Consider the following 21623-nt stretch of genomic DNA (forward strand, 5'->3'; position numbering starts at 1 on the left):
TTCAATGCGGCGTGGCATGGAGGCAATCAGCCTGTGACACTGCTGAGATGTTATGGAGGCCCAGGATGCTTCAATAGCGGCCTTAAGCTCATCCAGAGTGTTGGGTCTTGCGTCTCTCAACTTTCTCTTCACAATATCCCACAGATTCTCTATGGGGTTCAGGTCAGGAGAGTTGGCAGGCCAATTGAGCACAGTAATACCATGGTCAGTAAACCATTTACCAGTGGTTTTGGCACTGTGAGCAGGTGCCAGGTCGTGCTGAAAAATGAAATCTTCATCTCCATAAAGCATTTCAGCCGATGGAAGCATGAAGTGCTCCAAAATCTCCTGATAGCTAGCTGCATTGACCCTGCCCTTGATGAAACACAGTGGACCAACACCAGCTGCTGACATGGCACCCCACACCATCACTGACTGTGGGTACTTGACACTGGACTTCAGGCATTTTGGCATTTCCTTCTCCCCAGTCTTCCTCCAGACTCTGGCACCTTGATTTCCGAATGACATGCAAAATTTGCTTTCATCAGAAAAAAGTACTTGGGACCACTTAGCAACAGTCCAGTGCTGCTTCTCTGTAGCCCAGGTCAGGCGCCTCTGCCGCTGTTTATGGTTCAAAAGTGGCTTTACCTGGGGAATGCGGCACCTGTAGCCCATTTCATGCACACGCCTGTGCACGGTGGCTCTGGATGTTTCCACACCAGACTCAGTCCACTGCTTCCTCAGGTTCCCCAAGGTCTGGAATCGGTCCTTCTCCACAATCTTCCTCAGGGTCCGGTCTCCTCTTCTCGTTGTACAGCGTTTTCTGCCACATTGTTTCATTCCAACAGACTTACCATTGAGGTGCCTTGATACAGCACTCTGGGAACAGCCTATTTGTTGAGAAATTTCTTTCTGGGTCTTACCCTCTTGCTTGAGGGTGTCAATGATGGCCTTCTTGACGTCTGTCAGTTCGCTAGTCTTACCCATGATGGGGGTTTTGAGTAATGAACCAGGCAGGGAGTTTATAAAAGCCTCAGGTATCTTTTGCATGTGTTTAGAGTTAATTAGTTGATTCAGAAGATTAGGGTAATAGGTCGTTTAGAGAACCTTTTCTTGATATGCTAATTTATTGAGACAGGTTTTTTGGGTTATCAGGAGTTGTATGCCAAAATCATCAGTATTAAAACAATAAAAGACCTGACAAATTTCAGTTGGTGGATAATGAATCTATAATATATGAAAGTTTAATTGTAATCATTACATTATGGTAAATAATGAAATTTAACACTATATGCTAATTTTTTGAGAAGGACCTGTATACGTGCTTTATTTTGGTAAACTGAGAACCAATGTCCTACAAGGCTGCCAATCAACTTAAAAAAAAAACAAAAAAGTTTGCTCTATACACAATTTTTATTTTTGAGAGTCCCAACAATCACTGTAGGTTAGGTGCAAAAGCTCTACGCTCAGTGTTGTGCCCCTTCACCTCTGATAAGCTCAGTGTTGTACCCCTTTGTTTTTGATAAGCTTAGTGTTGTGCTCCTTTGCTTTTGATAAGCTCTGTAAAGTTTCTATGAATCCATACACCGCTTGCTCTGCTCAGTCACAAGAGCCATGCAGAGGTGAGCAGAAAAAGAGAAGCACGGTGCTCAGTTGAACACTTCTATAGATTACTAATATAGAAGGGCAGTAGTCTCAGCATCCAGACCCTGGGTCGGCCTTTTAAAATAATAAGTACCCTTTATAAGGTAATTATGGTTGTTACATGAAAGTTCTACAATTTTCAAAGGTTTGTGTTTCTGATCAGCGAATGAGAATACAGTTCTTTATATTCAGTGGTAGCAAAAGAGTACATAACTTGTCCTGTTCTTGGCTGAGAAGTTTATACAATCGTATTCCTTTTAAGGTACCGTCACACTAGACAATATCGCTAGCGATCCGTGACGTTGCAGCGTCCTCGCTAGCGATATCGTCCAGTGTGACAGGCAGCAGCGATCAGGCCCCTGCTGGGAGATCGCTGGTCGGGGAAGAAAGTCCAGAACTTTATTTCGTCGCTGGACTCCCCGTAGACATCGCTGAATCGGCGTGTGTGACACCGATTCAGCGATGTCTTTGCTGGTAACCAGGGTAAACATCGGGTAACTAAGCGCAGGGCCGCGCTTAGTAACCCGATGTTTACCCTGGTTACCATCCTAAAAGTAAAAAAACAAACACTACATACTTACCTACAGCCGTCTGTCCTCCAGCGCTGCGCTCTGCTCTCCTCCTGCTCTGGCTGTGAGCGTCGGTCAGCCGGAAAGCAGAGCGGTGACGTCACCGCTCTGCTTTCTGGCTGCCCGGAGCTCACAGCCAGACCAGAGAAGCAGAGCGCCGAGGACAGACAGCGGTAGGTAAGTATGTAGCGTTTGTTTTTTTACTTTTTAGGATGGTAACCAGGGTAAACATCGGGTTACTAAGCGTGGCCCTGGGCTTAGTTACCCGATGTTTACCCTGGTTACCGGGGACCTCGGGATCGTTGGTCGCTGGAGAGCTGTCTGTGTGACAGCTCTCCAGCGACCAAACAGCGACGCTGCAGCGATCCGGATCGTTGTCGGTATCGCTGCAGCGTCGCTATGTGTGACGGTACCTTTAGGCAAGATACTGGGAGCTAACCAACCTGAACTCTAGATTGATGGAATAAATTAGCACATGCCTACTCCTGCACTCGGCAGGGAGGCACATAGAATTGCATCATCTCTAGGCAATGCTCTGAGTCTATGGACTAAACAGCCGGGAGTCTAAACTGATACCCATACGGTATATTAAACAAAGCTGCTGCACATATATTTACACTAGTCCTATTTCACCCTAGCACGGTCGCTCTAGTGCTCCTCACCAATTTGTTCTTTGCTACAGTGATGACATGCGTTATTGCATACGTGACCACTGCAGCTAATTATTGACTTCAAAGGTCCCATGCCATACACTGCTAAGGCCATTGATTGACTGCAGTGTTCAAATTTATTGTAAAGTGCAGCATTGCAGCATTTAAAGGGAATCTGCCAGCAGGATTTAACTCTCCAAATAATTTATAAGTATATGTAGCTCTTTGAAAGACGAGTCCAGCAATGCATTTATATGACCAGTCCATTCCTCCATTCCTGAGAAATCATCATTTGAATTAATATGCAAATGAGAGCTTCTGTCATGCCAACTATATTACCTGTTCAGCGATACCACCTCTTGCTTGACCAACGCCTTCTTTGCCTGAAGTCGCAGTGTTTTAGGTAGTCAGTTAGGCTACGTTCACATTAGCGTTGCGCGCCGGTGCGTCGGCGACGCAACGCGCGACGCACCAAAAACGCGCGCAAAAACGCTGCGTTTTGCGACGCGTGCATCGTTTTTTGACGAAAATCGGACGCACGAAAAATGCAACTTGTTGCATTTTCGTGCGTCCAACGCTAGCGTCGAAAACGACACACATGTCGAAAAACGCAAACAAAAAAACGCACGCGTCCCCTATGTTAAACATAGGGGCGCATCGCCGCTGCGTCGCCGACGCAACAGCGACGCACATTAGCGAAACGCTAATGTGAACGTAGCCTTAAATGTGAGGAGCCTGCTCTGTGCAGGGATTTCAGCTGGCGTGACCGAGGCTTCAGATCTACTCATTTTTAATCAATTCAAACACTGATTTCTTAGTAAAGAAGAAAGGGACTGACTAATGTAAAGGTATTGCTGGACTTGTCTTTTCATTTGAATATGTAGCTCTTTCATAGTTTAGGGTATGAAATTCTACTGACAGATTCTCTTTAAAGGTAACCTGTCACCGAAAACAAAAAACACTATAAAAGGGAACCTGTCACCCCGTTTTTTCAAGAGGAGCTAAAAATAGCGTTAAATAGGGGCAGAGCTGTGCTTTACATTAGTGTATTTTGGAGCCTTTATTCCCCACCTATGCTGCCGAAATAGTTCGCATCTCGGCTGCAGGAAAATGGCCGCCGCGATCTCCATCTGCGCACGCGCGGCATTCCGCGGCCATTTTCCTGAAGCCCCAGGAGGCCGAGAAGAACCATCTGCGCACGCGCGGCCTCACAAAGATGGCCGCGCCCACCGATAAACGGCTGAATAGCGCAGATCGCGCTATTTTCCTTGAAGCTGCGCAGTGGATTCGCCACTTGGACATGCGCACACCACTACGCCACCAACGGAGATCTGGGGGAGAAACAGCGCTGTCACCACGCCCATATGACCTGACCAGCGTGAGTGACAGCCCAAAACGGCGACTTTACAAAGGTATTTCGGCAGCATAGGTGGGGAATAAAGGCTCAAAAATACACTAATGTAAAGCCCAGCTCTGCCCCTATTTAACGCTATTTTTAGCTCTTCTTGAAAAAACGGGGTGACAGGTTCCCTTTAACTTGCAGATATGGGGTTAATTTTGTTCTGAACCACCCTGGTGCTTTCACTAAAGACCCCCGCTGCCGGGAGGAAATTAACTTAATTCCTCCCTGTACCATTCATTTGCAGGGGTCTAAGTGCCGGCTGTACATCTTGTGTACATCTCCGCACATCATGTGACATTGTCACCACAGTCGACTCATGGCGGCATACTGGACTGCTGGGTGCTACCGCTTCAGCTCACTAGTACCATAGCATGCAACCAATCCTTGACCACTCCCACTTCATATGCCACAGAACCTCAGTCTGTGCGAATGTCCACCTGGGCCATGGAATAGTTCTTGGCGTCGCCATTGTAACACCATACCCCCACCCCAGGGACTAGCACATGCAGAATTGTCATCAAGCTCTCTTGAGTTCTATCATTTTGGCATCATTTCACAATCACATGGCACTCCTGAGGTACCCTGCCAGGATGAGGAACATCACTGCTGGAAGTGGAGGTGATAAAGATGCTGGAAGTCTACTACGCATTCCTTTTTTATTATAAGACCTTCCATGACTGACTGCCTTTTTTTTGCTAGACGAGACCACCCTTTTTAATGTACAGGTTTCTAGGTGTACAATATATAAGGCCTTGACCACATTTGCCTTTGTAACCTCTATATAGTACATTATAGTGCACCCTAATATATTAGACTTTACTACTGCCATTTCTGCACTGAAGCACAATAAATAATCAGCCTAATTAATAGTATATTGTTATTAAAAACTGTCTCAATGATCTTTAAGAAGTGACGTTTTCGAGAATAAAAGAAAATAACTCCTTACAATGCAATTGCGCTATGTAAATAAAGAGAACTTAGCAACATTACCGGGCGACATTAAGCACAGTATAGTGAACTATATTTTACTCTGGACAGCTGCGGCGCTTAAAAATAAAATACTGGAAGGTCACTTTACTTCTACTTCTCATCGCCCCACTTTGCTTGATCAACAAGTCTCTATAAGCAAAAATCAAGAGAAAGGTCAATCAAGCCACGCAGCAGGAAGTCAGATAGTTACTCAGCAGACATTTGACTCCTTATCCAGTTTACTATAGAATGAACCTATTTGATAGTAATGAGTAGTGATGAGCGAATATACTCGTTACTCGAGATTTCTCGAGCTCGCTCGGGTGTCCTCCGAGAATTTTTTAGTGCTCGGAGATTTAGTTTTCATCGCCGCAGCTGAATGTTTTACATCTGTTAGCCAGCATAAGTACATGTGGGGGTTGCCTGGTTGCTAGGGAATCCCCACAAGTAATCAAGCAGGCTAGTAGCTGTAAATCATCCAGGTACGGCGAAGAAAAATAAATCTCCGAGCACTAAAAAATACTTGGAGGACCCCCGAGCGTGCTTGGGAAATCTCGAATAACGAGTATATTCGCTCATCACTAATAATGAGCAAGGTTGCCGATATTTCATGCTGCCCCTTTTTTTTGGACAGTGTGAATCTGCTGACAGTCTCTGTATAACCACATTTTCCTTATTCATTACTGAAATGTACCGTAATTTTTTTTGGAGGGTAGCCTTATTGAAAATATTCATTGTTTACATTTGTTATTCCATTAACTTGCTTAGAAACTCATTTATGGATAAATACAGGGAAATAAAGGACCAATTACCATTAATCTTTTTAAATGGTCATAAAGTTATAAATGCAAGTTGACTTCTGTTGTGGGTATAAGTAACAATGTAACTTTTTATGTATCTGTGTATTGTAATACTTTGTGTTTATGGTAATATTGAAATAAGAAATTTGTCTTATGTGTCTCACAATAAACAACATTTCTAAACTTTTACTTTTTATTGTTCATTTTGTTAGACAATAATGTTTAGTACATCCTGCATGAACAGTGTGCAGAGTTTTATGTCTAGAAAAACAGGTTACTTAAATAATTTATATGGCTATGTAGCACTTTAAAAGGTATGCCAGTTGATCCCTTTTGTAACTCTAAAGTGCTGCTTCGGCAGGGAAAAATGTAATTTTGAAGTTATATCTGTAAGTGCATTGGGGCGTGATGATGCACTTTTAGTTTCTCAGCATCAAGCTGTATTTCCTACCTAGCTACACCCTGTCCTGGCTGATCAACAGGTAGTTTGCCATGGTAAATGGTCACTGACCTGCTGCTATGTGGGAAATACAGCATAAGGCTGAGAAACTAGAAGTAAACCATTATGCCCCAATGCGCTTCTAGACAGAACTTCAAAATGTGATTTCTCATAGCTGGGTCATAAAAAGACCGACTAGCTTATGTTTTAAAGGGCTGAGCAATTGTATCATTGGTTTGTGGGGTAAGAGTCTTTCTCTTTACACTTTTAGCACTGTTTTTGTTGTTTGCGATATTTTATGGATTTATCTACTATACAAAGGTATCCATCTTTTCCAGCAAACTGTTACATCACTAGCATAGAAAAATACATTTTAAATGTAAATATTGTTTTAGAATACTTTTTATTACAAGTAAGGAATTCTACAAATTAACAATAGCTAATTCCTAGTAAATACATGAACACACTAAATGAGAATACTCCATGTATATGTAGAAGAAATGGGCGCGTAAAACAAAAAATTGTAGCAAGAAGTCCAATAAGGACCAAATAGATAATTCAGAATAAACACATATAAAAGTTGGTTCAAGTTCAGACATGTATAATCCTGAAAATAAAATTAGAATTTTATGAGCTCCGCTTTAGGATAAAAACTCTCAAGTCCAAGTATACTTATTCTCCTCCCACTTAGACTGTCTGCTACAGATTGCACTGAGCCTTGTGAGATCTCAGCAGGGAGGATGGACACTAAGGCAAAATAAATGAGGTTAGGTGGGAGGAGATTAAGTTAGATTTTATAAAGATACGTCTTGTGTGACATAAATGTTTAAAATATATACAGTATCCTTCTCAGATCTAAAAAATCTATTGTAATGTATGTGCTTTTGTTTTGTGAAATCTGGCAACATTTCTGATTTAATGGATGGCAAAATTGAATCTATGGTATCGAAGTTTTTCAATATTTGCCTTACTTTAATTATCATAGAAACAACAGTATTTTAGCATCGCTGTCCTATTCCTATGTGGACACAGATTTTATTGCATATTGGATGCGACTCTTGCTTTTCCCAGGTGTGTGGCTAGAAGAATAGAGCACTTTTTACTCTTTTTCTCTATATGTGTAGTGTTCTTTTTGCCTTAAAATCACAAATTGCTTTTCCTTCCCATTCTTGCTCTTTCCACCCTCCATTCTTCTTCACATCGCTCTAGCACACACATAATTATTTGGTTCATGTAAGATTTTATATAATACCTCATCAAGCTGATTATACTTATAGTCTAATGTTTAACGATACCTTAATAGTAACAAACATCAACTTTTTTCATTGTTATTATTGAATGTAATTGGAATGTTCTGTTTTCATATCAATGTTGTTAAAACCCAATAAAAATATTTAAAGTGAATATTTCAAATTGCCCCAGCGATATGTTTTGAATATTATACTATTCCTGGGAAAATCAGCAAGTGTAACTGATATTGTTGTTTTCTATATTGTAGAATTCAAATATAAAAAAAATAGATGGCGAAATCTACAGATACTGCTGCAGCTTAAGTAAAAGTAAGAAAGTCAACCTTGTGGTCACCAACAGGTTTGTGTTCTGTTATCATTCTTAAATAAAATACTGCTTAGCATGGAGAGAGATAAGAACTGATGAAAGCATACCGCTAGACAAAATGAAAACCTGTTTTCTTGACTCATGTTCAGTCATATTTTTGTGCCCCAAACTTGTGCTACCCTCAGATAATGCACAACAAATGGATTGGTTTGTTAGCTCTTAAATACATTTTCATCAATTGGAGCTTTTACCCCTTCAAGACACAGCCCTTTTTGCATTTTCGTTTTTCGCTCCCCTCATTCCCAGAGCCATAACTTTCTCCTACGCCTCATTTGGGGACACAGGACCATGGGTGTTATGCTGCTTGCCACTAGGAGGACACGAAGGCTACTTTCACACTTGCGTCGGTATGGGGCCGTCGCAAACCGTCGGCCCGACGGACAGTGTGTTAAATGTTGCACAACGTGGGCAGCGGATGCAGTTTTACAACGTATCCGCTGTTCATTGCGATAAGCGGGGAGGAGGGGGCGGAATTTCAGCCGCACATGCGCGGTCAAAAATGGCAGACACGACACACAAAAAAAGTTACATTGAACTTTTTTTGTGCGTCGTGTCCGCCAAAAACACGACGCATCTGTTGCACGACGGATGCGACATGTGGTCATATGTCGCAATGCGTCGGTAATACAAGTCTATGGAGAAAAAATGCTTCCTGTGGGCACATTTGCAGGATGCGTTTTTTCACCAAAACGATGCATTGCGACGTACGCCAAACGACGCAAGTGTGAAAGTAGCCTATGTAAACACAAAGAATTAACTCCTCCTCTGCAGTATACACCCCTTGACTGGCCAGAAATGACCCCGTTCTTGCTTAGTGTCTGTAGGAGGCACTTGGGTCTGTTTTCAGACCCCACCGTTATTATTTTTTTATTTTTATTTTCTGTAAATTTGTATTTTTTAATTAATGGAGTGAAGGGGGTGACGGATTCCTTTCTAGGGTCTGCTCTCCTCCGAACCATCAACAGGTGAGCATGGCCAGTATACCACCCCGTACCTCTCCTGCGACGATTGGGGCACGCCTAATCTACGCTAGGGTGACGTTCCTACACGGTCCTGATCTCCCCCTGTAAGATGGCGAGCACATAGAGTATACCTCTTATGTGCATCTCCCGAGCTCCTCCGCAATCAAGCCCTCACCTCGGCGTCATATAGTCCCCACGGTAGCCGTAAGTCCCCTGCGGCAGGCACAGCCATAAGTCCCCTGCGGCAGGCACATATGAAGACGCACAGATGCTCTCCATCCCCCGGCATAGGGAGGATCGATTGAGCTGGAGGCTGCATCTCTACTCGGTGAGTAGTATCCTTCCTCACGCTGCCTGCGTGGGAAGGTGCGGTCTAGTTCCCTGGGGAGAGGTGCCGCTGGTTAGACGCCAGAGGCGATCATTCGGCGCTATGTCGTGGCCCGCCGGCGCGCTCCGCAGGCAGGCTCCATAAAATTAGTCCCCGGCTTCTTCAGCCGGACTAGGCCACAGTTGTAATTCCCGCCCTCCACCAGAGCCCGTCCACTACTCAGGCGCTTCTCGCTCTGAACGAGAAAAACCCTACAAATCTCGTGCACCATCTTGGGACTCCACTTCTGCAGGGAAATCAGCCGAAAAGGCGAGTTTTTCTCTCTTCCTTCCTGGGGACACTAGCACAGGACCCGTGAGTAAGTTGCTCCACTCTGTAGGGAAAAGATTAACCCCTTCTCTGCACCCATAGCCCTGCTATCGCAATTTGTTGGGGGATTAGACATACACTATGTCTCAATCTAAGGAGGCAAAATGTGTCAATAAAAAGCACACTGTGTTTTTTACTTCATGTGCCACTTGCAATTCTGCTTTGCCACGTGCCCACAATACTCCTTTGTGCCAGAACTGTGACCCGGCCTGTGCGCAGCCGCCTTCTGCCTCCACCTCCAATGTCTCCACCGACCCCGCCGAGCCTAACCCTCCTGAGTGGGCCGCTTCCTTGTCACGATCTATGGATTCTTTGGCCAAGGCATTGGACTCTTTCCAGGGATCCTCCCTAAGCCAGAACTTCCCTCCGTCGACCGCAACGGAATCTGGCGCCGGTACGGGGCCGTCCGACCACAGGGGGCGTACTGTACTACGGGAATCTCGGGATTCCAAGAAAAGAACCGATGCCTCGTCCCCCCCCCCGTACACACTTGAGCTTCAGCATCTGCGAGCTCAACTTCTCGCTCACCTTCCCCCGAGGGTCGCAGAGTACATGACTCGGAATACGAGTCGGAATTATCTTTAACCCAAGACTCCTCGGTCAGGAGACGCTTGACTCCTTTATTGAGGCAGTCAACAAAACGCTAATGGTGAACGAGGAATCTGTATTGACTCAGGAACACGTTGTGTCTTTTAAAAAGACTAAACGCGTCCAAAAGATATTGGCTAATCACCCTGAGTTTCAGGACATTGTCCAAAAACACAGGGAACACCCGGATAAGCGATTTACGGCTCAGAAGGCCACGGAAGCTAAATATCCTTTCTCCAAGGGCCTAATGAAGGAGTTGCTTCTCTCTCCTTCTGTGGATCCTGCCGTATCGCGACTTGCATCCAAAACAATCTTATCTCTGTCCGACGGTTCATCAGTCAAAAACCCTTCTGACCGTCAAATTGACTACCTGGCTCGCTCAGTCTTTGAGGCCTCAGGAGTAGTACTCCTTCCATCTTTCGCTGCTACCTGGGTGGCTAAGGCACTGGTTGCCTGGGCAGAGGTGTTAAACTCTACCTTCATTGACAGTAATCTTCCCCCAGAAGCGGCCAGACTCGCTAACCAGATAGGTCAGGCCTGAGACTTCGTAGTTAACGCTTCCATAGATGCGGCTAATTGTGCAGTGCAAGCGGCTGCAAACGCAATCTCCATCAGGAGGGCCTTGTGGCTCCACGATTGGTGAGCAGATTCTGCTTCTAAAACGTCACTGACTTCTTTACCTTACCAAGCTGGACGTGTATTTGGGGTGAAAGTAGACCAAATCATTTCTGACGCTACCGGAGGGAAGAGTAAATTTCTTCCCCAGCAAAAACCTACCCGGCCTTTTCGGAATCAACAACAGTTTTGGTTCCGGTCCTTTCATAACAACCCCAGTTGGTCATCCACTTCCCCTGGTTCAGGACAACGGGGAGACAGAAATCCCCAGGTCTCATACAGACCTAACCGTTCCTGGAAACCCAAACCGAGACCTTCTGGCCCTAAGGCATCCGCATCCCTTAAACCTTCTACACAATGACTCATCGACGTGTCCGGCAGACACCGACAAAGTAGGCGGACGTCTTCTTTCATTCCGTCAAAATTGGCTCTCGGTCGTTCACGACTAGTGGGTCAGAGAGCTCGTGTCCTCCGGATACAAAATCGAGTTTTCTTCCTTTCTCCCCCCCGCCCCCCCCCCCCACGTTTCTTCCAGCCACAGGGTGGCGCTCACAGCAAGCCAGCATCAACAACCATAGAGGTCTCAAGGAGACCTCAGGTTCTCATGTCGACGCATCGCTGACCCCCGATCACATGACGGGGTGGCGATGCACGCATTTCCGGCCCGATGGCCGGCAGCGGTAGTTAAATGCCGCTGTCAGCGTTTGACAGCATTTAGCGACCGTATTTTTCGGACTACAAGACGCACTTTTTCCCCCCCAAAAAAAGGGGGGGAATGGGGAGTGCGTCTAATAGTCGCAATGCAGGCTTACCGTGGCGGCAGAGGTGCGGCGGCAGAGGAGGCGCAGTAAGCGGGGTCCCTTTCTCCGGTGAGGTGATGCAGCAGCCCGGTAAGCAGCAGAGCCGGGTGAATCCTGTTATCGGTGGGGGCGGCCATTTTCCTGAGGCCGCGCGTGCGCAGATGGAGCGCTCTGCTTCCCGGGGCTTCAGGAAAATGGCCGCCGCGATCTCCAACTGCGCACACGCAGCCTCCCGCGGCCATTTTCCTGAAGCCCCGGGAAGCAGAGCGCTTCATCTGCACACGCGCGGCCTCAGGAAGATGGCCGCCCCCACCGATAACAACAGGATTCATCCGGCTCTGCTGCTTACCGGGCTGCTGCATCACCTCACCGGAGAAAGGGACCGCGCTTACTGCGCCTCCTCTTCCGCCACACCTCTGCCGCCGCACCTCTGCCAGCAGCAACTGTAGGAAAGAGGGCATTCCAATACCATGGACAATCTTCTAGATTATACAGGTCTCATACTCACTAAGAATATATATTTTTTAAGTTAATAACTTGATTCAGAAGGGGAGATCTCAGTTTGAAATTATTTTGAGCATCTAGTTATACAGGCCTCATCAACAGGCCCCCCAAAAATTGTTACTATCGTAATACAGTAGGGGACATCTCGCGTACAAATTGTGTGGAACATGTAGTCAATGTCATACAGGCCTCATCCACAAAAAAAAATCTGTTAATGTCATACAGTAGGTGGACAATTCATTTTGAATATTTTTGGAGCAAATCTTCTTAGTTATACAGGCCTCATCCACAATGAAACAAGTAACGTGTGAATAACGTGATTCATCACGCCATATATCACTTTCTAATTTTGTGCCGCTGAAATTCAGCTGTGTGCAGAGTAAAAAATCTGTTTTTAGTTGCTAATAGTGTTCTCCTAGCACACTGTCTGAGCAACATGACTGGGAAAAAACAAGGTGGTGGTGGAAGGAGGATTAAGCTTGGTGTTCGAGGTGTATGTGGGGTAGGTGTTCGTGTTTCTGAAAGCACTAGTGAACCTCTAACGTTATGTCCTATTCAAAGACAACTGACAACTTCTGTTACAGGATGTTGTAGTTTTTAGTGTGCTGTATTGTTCCTGCGTAATTGCAGTCTCTAATATCTTTAGTCGGGCTTATGTGTCTGCTTCTGCTGCTGGAGATGTTAACACTAATTTGTGGAAATGTGAACAGTGTAGATGGTGTAGTGGAAGACCTGTGGGTCCCTATTATAATACCCGCGGAAGACCTGTTGGTCCCTATTAGACTATTTTTACTGTGATGAAATTGATGTCACTTTGTTGGTGTGTGGAAATAAATTTTTCTAAATGTGTAGATTCCACGTTGGGTCTCTTTCATGTGTGTTGCCTGTAGCAGTAGGCCTCCGATATCGGCGGGTCCTCCACTGTCTTTGAGTCAACTACCCATGTTACTACCTTTACATTTTTCTGACAATAGTAATCTACGAGACTGATGTGCCACCTGAGTGTGGTTGAGTATCACTTTCAATTTTTTGGAGGGTTTTATCACTTCTATAATGCCAATAATTCAACATTCGCTTAACAGACATTACTGGCACTGACACCATTGGGACTCATAATCTAAATTTACTATCTGTATGTCTTTGTAACGTGGGTAGAAAAATAATTACTGGAAGTAAAACCTCGTAAACATGGGTAGAACATACAAACTGCGCAATGCTGCTAATGTTGTTGTGTTGACAACTGAACGTTTCTGTGATTGGAAGGCTATCACTGTGATGCAAACTGTGTGCCTCACTGCTGTGTTGGGGAGGGCGTGTTCCTTTCCAGGGGGGGAATCAACTGGCAAAATTTACTTTTGAATTGTGGCTTGAACACACTAGCAACCTAGTAGTTAGCACTATTTGGAATCATAACTATACGGGTAACAATCATGTGGCAGATAGTACTGCAAAAAGGCGCTCGTTGGTCAGTCTCTTTCAAGAGGTCCAAATCCACAGTGTGTTGGTGGCGGGATAACACTCAAGCTTTCTTCCTCCATCCCCCCTGACAACCACGGACAACTTAGAGGGAATCATTATCGTCTTCATCTCCTAACTGTTGCGCGTCCATCACCTCTTCCTTCTCATCCTTTTCATGGTCCATCTCCATTTGTTCCTCCCATGGCAAACGTCTGTGAGACGACAGACCTGAACTTATAGATATTGTTAAGCCTAAAGATATCTCTCTCTGCTTCCTCCTCTTCCCCCAGGACCACAACCACCTCCTCACCCACAATATTTAAAGTGTGCTCCAGCATGTAGATGACAGTAATAGGGATGCTGATGACTGCATCATCACCGCTAACCATCTTAGTAGCCATTAAGAAAACGTGCAGAAGGGTGCAAAAGGTCCTTCATCTGTATGCACTACGCAAGTGTGAATTGCACCACCTCCATACTGCTTTGTGCCAGGCTATGAAAAATGTCATACTGCACCAGGTCTCAGCGCTGCTGCCAGAGTCGCTGCAACGTGTTCAGAGTTTAATTCCACTGTAAGACTTGGTGTCTACTTCTTTAGTTCTCCATCCCCTGATGTGTACTAGTTTAGTTTTCCAAAACCTTGTTTAGTTCTCCATATTTTGGTGTGTATTTCTTTTCCTTTTGCAGTCATAGCTGTTTAGTTATCCAACCCTTTTTGTCTATTAGTTTAGTTCTCCATGTTCTGGTGTTAATTTGTTTCGTTCTGCAATCATAGCTGTTTAGTAGTTTAGTTTTCCAACCCCTGTTGTCTAATAGTTTAATTATCCATCTTATGGTGTGTACTGGTTTATCTCTCCATCCCCAAGCAGCCTTGCAAGCCTTGGGGATTGCAGGACTTGTGGAGCAGCTCCTTCCCCGACTGCCACCAGAGTCACCCAGTGCCCAGTCATGTAACTCCTCGGTCTATGCTTTCTCATCCAGGTGTCATTGTTGAAATGCACCCTGGCAGACATAAAATTTTTCAGGGAGCTGATGATGTTGTCTGCGACTTGTTGCTGTAGCGCAAGCACATCTTAGAGAAGTAATGGTGACTGGTACTGGGGGGGACTGTGACTGCCATCAGTTTTCGGAAACTGTCTGTATCCATAAGGCGGAAAGGCTGCATTTCCATGGCCAATAGATTGGTGTGGCATGCAATAATCACAGAGATCACAGGCCATGAGTCATACAGAAACAAGCCCTGTGATCTTTGTAGCGAATAGCTCTCAGCTGGCCCCATTCATCCAGACAATGACACGATTGGGCTACGAATCATCCGAGGCGTCCCCGGCACCTGCGCTGTAAGTATTTTTTTTCCGGGCATGCGCAGTTGCGCTGCCTTTAGAACTTACAGTGCAGGCGCCAGGGACGCTAATGAAGCAAGGGGAGGCGGCGCCTGGCACACACAGTCCCGGAGTGACGGCTGTGCTGCGTCTGATTAGGGGGGAAAGACCCACCCCCTGGACGATTTCACAGTATGAGTGGGCACATTTTATAAGTGTTTATTTCAGCGTGTGCAGGGAGCATAACTAAAAGAGCCACCTTGTCAGAATGCAGCATTAGTGCTGCACAAGATGGCTCTTTTAGTTACAAACGCCTGAGGGGGGTGACAGGTTCCCTTTAAGTGTTTTTGAATATCCATATTGAATCAGGAGCCCCATATAATGCTGCATACAGTTTATGATGGGCCTCATAAGATGCTCCATATTAAAATATGCCCAATATAATGCTGCACAAATGTTGATTATGACCCCATAAGATGCTCCATACAGACATTTGCCCCATACAATGCTGCACAAATGCTGATTATGGCCCCATAAGATGCTCCATATGGAGAACGAGGGATGTCCAGGGACCGTGCCAGGAACAGGTGAGTATTATTAGACAGCTGCCGACCCCTGGGTATGACTCGAGTATAAGCCGAGAAGGGCAATTTCAGCGTAAAAAATGGGCTGAAATTCTCGGCTTATACTCAAGTATATACGGTATATCTTATTCTCTACATCTTTGAACATAATTCGCCATCAAACTCAACCATACCCAAAAGTATGGTTGTACCATCATTGTAAATAAACACCTGTAATTTATGTAACCCCTACTTCATTGTAGATTGTAAACGCTGAAGAGCAGGGTGGTCATTAATTTTGCTTTAATTGTTTGATTATCATAAACTGGGTAACTTTTGACTGTTTTATATGAACTGGTGACTTCTAAAGCTATGCGGAACGTGTTTGTGATATATAAATAAATATTATTAGTAGTAGATTGAAGATGATAAAAGTTCAATCTGTTAGCTTTGCCATGTGTAGGAGGAAAGAATCTTTTATGTGAGCACAACTGCACAAAAGAGGGTTTGTTGCTGTGCTGACACAGGGTGGAGTAGGGTGAATACGACAAGCTACTGGACTGTGCGAGAGGTGCAGGTGGAGATGTTGCGGTGGATTGAGAAAGATGGGGTGTGCTTGGTATGTAAAATCAGTCAAAAACAGCAGGCATGCCCAATTCCGTATCAGCTGACAGGCTCTCAGTCACCCAAACTATAATGGGTAAACAACTGGAGGTTCTCTGGCCGGAGACCTGTGTGACCGCACTTGCCACCCTGAAGGAGGAGGAAGAATTAGAAGATGCGGTTGTTGGGGTGGATAGTTGATGGCGAGGCCCGCTAGTCTGCATGCGTAGTGTCATTCCCAGATTAACGCATTTTGATCGTGCATGTGCCAGTTCATGCATGTAGTACTAAATTTTTTTTTAGTTAGACCGCACATGGAGTACTGTGTCCAGTTTTGGGCACCGGTGCTCAGGAAGGATATAATGGAACTAGAGAGAGTACAAAGGAGGGCAACAAAATTAATAAAGGGGATGGGAGAACTACAATACCCAGATAGATTAGCGAAATTAGGATTATTTAGTCTAGAAAAAAGACGACTGAGGGGCGATCTAATAACCATGTATAAGTATATAAGGGGACAATACAAATATCTCGCTGAGGATCTGTTTATACCAAGGAAGGTGACGGGCACAAGGGGGCATTCTTTGCGTCTGGAGGAGAGAAGGTTTTTCCACCAACATAGAAGAGGATTCTTTACTGTTAGGGCAGTGAGAATCTGGAATTGCTTGCCTGAGGAGGTGGTGATGGCGAACTCAGTCGAGGGGTTCAAGAGAGGCCTGGATGTCTTCCTGGAGCAGAACAATATTGTATCATACAATTAGGTTCTGTAGAAGGACGTAGATCTGGGGATTTATTGTGATGGAATATAGGCTGAACTGGATGGACAAATGTCTTTTTTCGGCCTTACTAACTATGTTACTATGTTACTCTTCTAGGTCTATTTTTAAAAAGTTGACAGCTAACAGGATTTTTTTAGATTTTTACACGACTGAAAAAAAAGCCCCAAGATAAGCAACTGCAGAACTGCGAATGCTGCTGTCTACTGCCAGAGTTGGGGATCAGGATGCATTGGTTGTTATGGTTGCATAACTCTGTGTCCACATAACTGCCTCGTTTTCCTCCTCCTCTGCTGAGCTACTCGGCTGAATGCCTCTGGGTTTACACCAAGTGTGATCTACTACCTCATCATCATCCTCTGTTCTCCCACTCAACGCCCTGAGAGTCACCCTCCTCCTCTTCCTGCCTTGACAGCACAGTCAAGTCCACGAGTGCCTCAAATATCTGAGCCTTGTCATGACTGGATCACCTTCACCCAATGGGGTTAACGTCTGTTGACGAAGGTTTGGTTTATGCTCAGACCCAACTTAGTCCAGCGATGGCTCAAACTGAGAAAAAATTTGGCCATCGGTGCAGATAATTTCCTCCTCTTGACTCTGTGATTCTTTAGAGTACACTTCCTATGCCCATGGCATATATTGTGTGAAGAGATCTGCAGACTCCGCCATCTTTGTTTCCCAACAGTCAGTTGGGTGTTTGGAGAGTTGTGATGTGGGGGGAGGGTAATTGGGGTGCCACCCTGAGGACTGTACTGTGTGTGATGTTAAGGTGGAGGAAGAGGAGCAAAGGCCACTATTCAGTACTTTCACGACTTTGCCTCACCACCTGTGAACTTGACACAATAACGTCCCACCTCATTTCAAACTTTACCACAGTCTTCCTCACAAGCCTAACCCACCTCTTCAACCTGTCACTAACAACTGGTGCCTTCCATCCAGATTGAAACATACCTTGACCCATCCTGTGTCTAGCTATCGCCCCATATCATTTCTCCCCTATGCCTCCAAACTACTGGAACAATATGTCCATTTTGAACTGTCCTCCCACCTCTCCATCTTTGACCGCTTACAATCTGTCTTCAGACTGCACCATTCCACTGAAAATGCCTAAAGTCACCAACGAACTACTAACTGCCAAACGAAAGCGATGCAAGTTTGTCCTCCTCCTTCTCCTGGACATGAAATCTGCCTGTCACAGTGGACCATTCCCTCTTACTGCATACTTTCTGATATGTTGACATTACATACTTGGCCCTTTCTTGGAACTCCGCATACCTAACAGACAGTGCATTCAGTGTGTCCCACTCACACACCACCTCCTCATCTCGCCCCCTATGTGTTGGTGTCCACCAAGGCTCAGTTATAGGACCAGGAACTATGCCTATAGGGTGCACACGTGCGCTCCCTTCCTCTTAAAGGGACCGCCCACATCAACCTAAAGTATTCCCAACCTATAGCTTGGCGACACCTTCTATTTAAGGCTTCTCCTCCAATGGAGGTGCCTGAACTACATTGTTAGTTTGCCTTGCATGCTTGCTAGTTGTCAGGTTCCCCAGGTCCACCTGTCTGCTTGTCTACCCTGTACCCATCTGCTCTTGCCTGTCTGTTCCCGTCTGCTCGTATTTGTCTGAGCTTTTCTGTCCATCAACCGGTCCAGATCGCACCTGCCAGTTCCCATCTCTCTAACACCCAGTCCAGCCCACACCTGCCTGTGCTTTTCTGTTCTTCAGCCAGCCCCATCTGCACCCGTGGTTCGAGTCCCTACAAAGCCTGCCTGCATTTTTCATCCCTCCTTTGGGTCATAGCAGCTTACACGCTGTAGGGGGTCAGCTGCCACCTTCTGTAGGTTAGCCATGGAGTAGCACCTGGTCGCAGTTTTCGCCTGCTGCCACTTGTCCGAGTAGGGATTTGGTAGGCCACCTAGTTACACCACTTCCAGTCTTTCAGAAGTTAGTCTCCATCAGAGGTTAGTCTCCATCTGCTGGGTTGGCTGTAGTGGAAGAGAGGTCGAGCCCCGCTATTACTAGTCTACTCTATTACAATTAGTGCCACTTTGTTGGTGTCTGCCACTAATTTTTGTAAATGTGTAAACTCCTGGTTGGGTCTCCTTCATGCATGTTGCTTGTAGCAGTAGGCCACAAAGACCGTCAGGCCTCTACTTTTTTGGAGTCAACTACCAGTGTTACTATCTTTAGATTTTTCTGACAATAGTAGTCTATTAAATTTATGATCTTTGTGCCACCTGAGTGTGGTTGAGTGTGAAAGCAGGTTGAGCTGTTGCATGTGTGTCAGGGCTTCCAGCATAAGAGACCTACACCGATCCCTCACCCACTTCAACTTACTGTGATATTCAATTAAAAGCTGTAAATGCTGTCCCAGACCCCGATACCTCATGCCTGGCTGATTGTTGCAGTGCCATGCTACAATTAGTACTGTGGGTGAATTGAGGCCATTTTCCTGGTGTCTGTCCCTCATTTGATGCATTATGGCAGCATTTGGGGCTGTTATAAGGTGTTGTGCATGCGTTTGTTTTTGCCTCCCATTGACATGAATGGCGTTCGGCGAATATTCGACTAATTAATTGGCGAATATTGCAAATTCGGCTATCGTAAACCGAGCATTGAAATATTCGCTCATCTCTAATAATAATAGAGTTATGGTAGTGTCCTATGAACATGAGAACATTTGACATCATCACTGTGGCATGACAAATGCATTCAGTCACCAAAACCCACTGGATTCCATCAAGTAGGAGGTGGTGCGCTAGGCTCTAGTGTGGCAGCCACAGACTACCTACTGCACCAGGAGCCTGCAAATCTTTTAGGTCACCTCTAGAAAACACAACGGCATTCTGTAACCACAGAGGACATTTACTGTGATTGCCATGAGAAGCCAATGGAGAGATGACAGGATCTGACCATATTCTTCACCAAATCGCGCAGATTCTTCAAGAAAATTTGAGTTGCAGAGAATGTATTATCTGCTAATTAAATGTCTCATATTATGCTCTGGGGTTTGGAAAGACCCCAGAGCATAATGAATGAAAGATGAAGAAAAAAATATCTCACCGCTCACCTCCGCTACTCACTGTCCCTCATACTGTTCTCTGAACCCTGAAGCTTTTGGCATCTTCACACTAATCTAGGATTTCCAGGCTCGACTGCACACCTTAAGGTTGTGGTGCACTTCTTATTTCGTTGCAACCTAATGACGTACATACCTGCCCAGCAGAAAGAGGCCAGGGTTTCTGCATATGACGTCAGTAAAAGGGGTGCCCATTTTACGGGGGAGAGCGAACAGTGAAGATGGCTGGAGAGGTCCAGGCCAAAAATATATCTTTAATTTGTCTTTTGAACTCAGTAAAAAATTAATCCTAAGCTATGATAGAGAAGGACTTGTGTAACATATGATCACTTCTGCCAAAACTGTGTGACATTTTTCTTTTCATGGTTCTATTTTCACAAACAGGAGAATTATGAGTGTGAAGGAAGTGGAGATTTTGGGACATAGAAGTATAGACTGGGATTACTGCTTTGATGATTTTATGCAACCACCGACCGTGGAGGAGAATACACTGAATCTGTTTGTAAAGGTTTGTGAAAATTATTTCTTTTTTGCCTTGAAAACCAGCTAATTTGATTAAAACCTAAATTGATTGACAAAATTTAGCGAAGCCATATTTCAAAACTTTTAGCTTTAAAATCTTTCCAGTTGGTGGAAACATTCTTGGTTCTTTAGTTTGAATGCGCACATGGCATATTACCTGCAGATTTTTCATGACAATTTTTTTGCAACAAATTGACAGCATTAGGCCTCATTCAGACATCCGTGTTGCTCATACGTGTTTAACCCGTTTTTTTAACTGATGGAACACGTACCCATTATAATCTATGGTGCTATTCACTTGTCCGTGTTCTTTTTTTTTTTTTAAATAATTATCATACAGACCATGTGTCCGTGCCAAACTCATATGAGACGGACACTTTTTTCCCTTTTTTTTTCCTCTGGTATCGCGTATGAAGAGTGCTAATACAAATCTAGGGGTCTGTAAAAAACAGCACAGGAATGGTCATCCTTGTGCCATTTGTGTTTAACATTGCAAAGTATAGGAGAAGCTTTGTTTTTTATTTATTCTTTTGTGAAAAACACTGATGCCACACTGATGGTAAAAATGGACACACTGATCCAAATACTTATGTCACCGATACCAGGGCCGGCGTCCGCACCCGGGCAAGTGTTGGGGCCCTTTCGAGACAGGGGGCGCCCACTCACGCTGTAATAGATCTATCTGGCCGCTTGCCCGCTGTTTTTCCTGCTGCTTACCCTTTCAATTTGCGGGCACGGCGGTCTTACAGGTGCAGGCATTGGGAGCTGGCACAAGCATCTTCTCAGTCAGTGCAGGCAGGCACATAGGGGTTAAGAACGCAGCCAGCGTGACTGTTTGTGGGCGGAGAGAGCACGTTCTCCTGCTCTGCTCTCCCGCCCTGGCTGCACTGCTGAACTTATCAGGCAGATTCTGGAGGAGCTCCTACCTGCGGCCTGAGTGAGTGAGTGCAATGATATCGCTTTATTCTGACAGGGTGAGCTGGGGCGGCCATGGGCTGGGCGGCTACAGCTGAGCTGCTGAAGTATATTATGTACTTCAGCAGCCGCCCAGGCCCCCAGC

General features: G+C 45.2%; 1 protein-coding gene across 2 annotated transcripts in view; it reads left to right on the forward strand.

The window, feature by feature from the left end:
• VPS13C (vacuolar protein sorting 13 homolog C) overlaps positions 1 to 21623 on the forward strand; it is a 478755-nt gene that overhangs the window by 442760 nt on the left and 14372 nt on the right. For both annotated transcript variants that reach the window (XM_069765602.1, XM_069765601.1), the window contains 2 exons: positions 7951 to 8042; positions 20426 to 20549. In XM_069765602.1, coding sequence (XP_069621703.1) covers positions 7951 to 8042; positions 20426 to 20549 — 216 coding nt within the window. The remainder of the gene's footprint in view (positions 1 to 7950; positions 8043 to 20425; positions 20550 to 21623) is intronic.

This window comes from Ranitomeya imitator, chromosome 4 (genome assembly GCF_032444005.1).
Source record: "Ranitomeya imitator isolate aRanImi1 chromosome 4, aRanImi1.pri, whole genome shotgun sequence".
In the NCBI taxonomy this organism is placed as follows: Eukaryota; Metazoa; Chordata; class Amphibia; order Anura; family Dendrobatidae; genus Ranitomeya; species Ranitomeya imitator.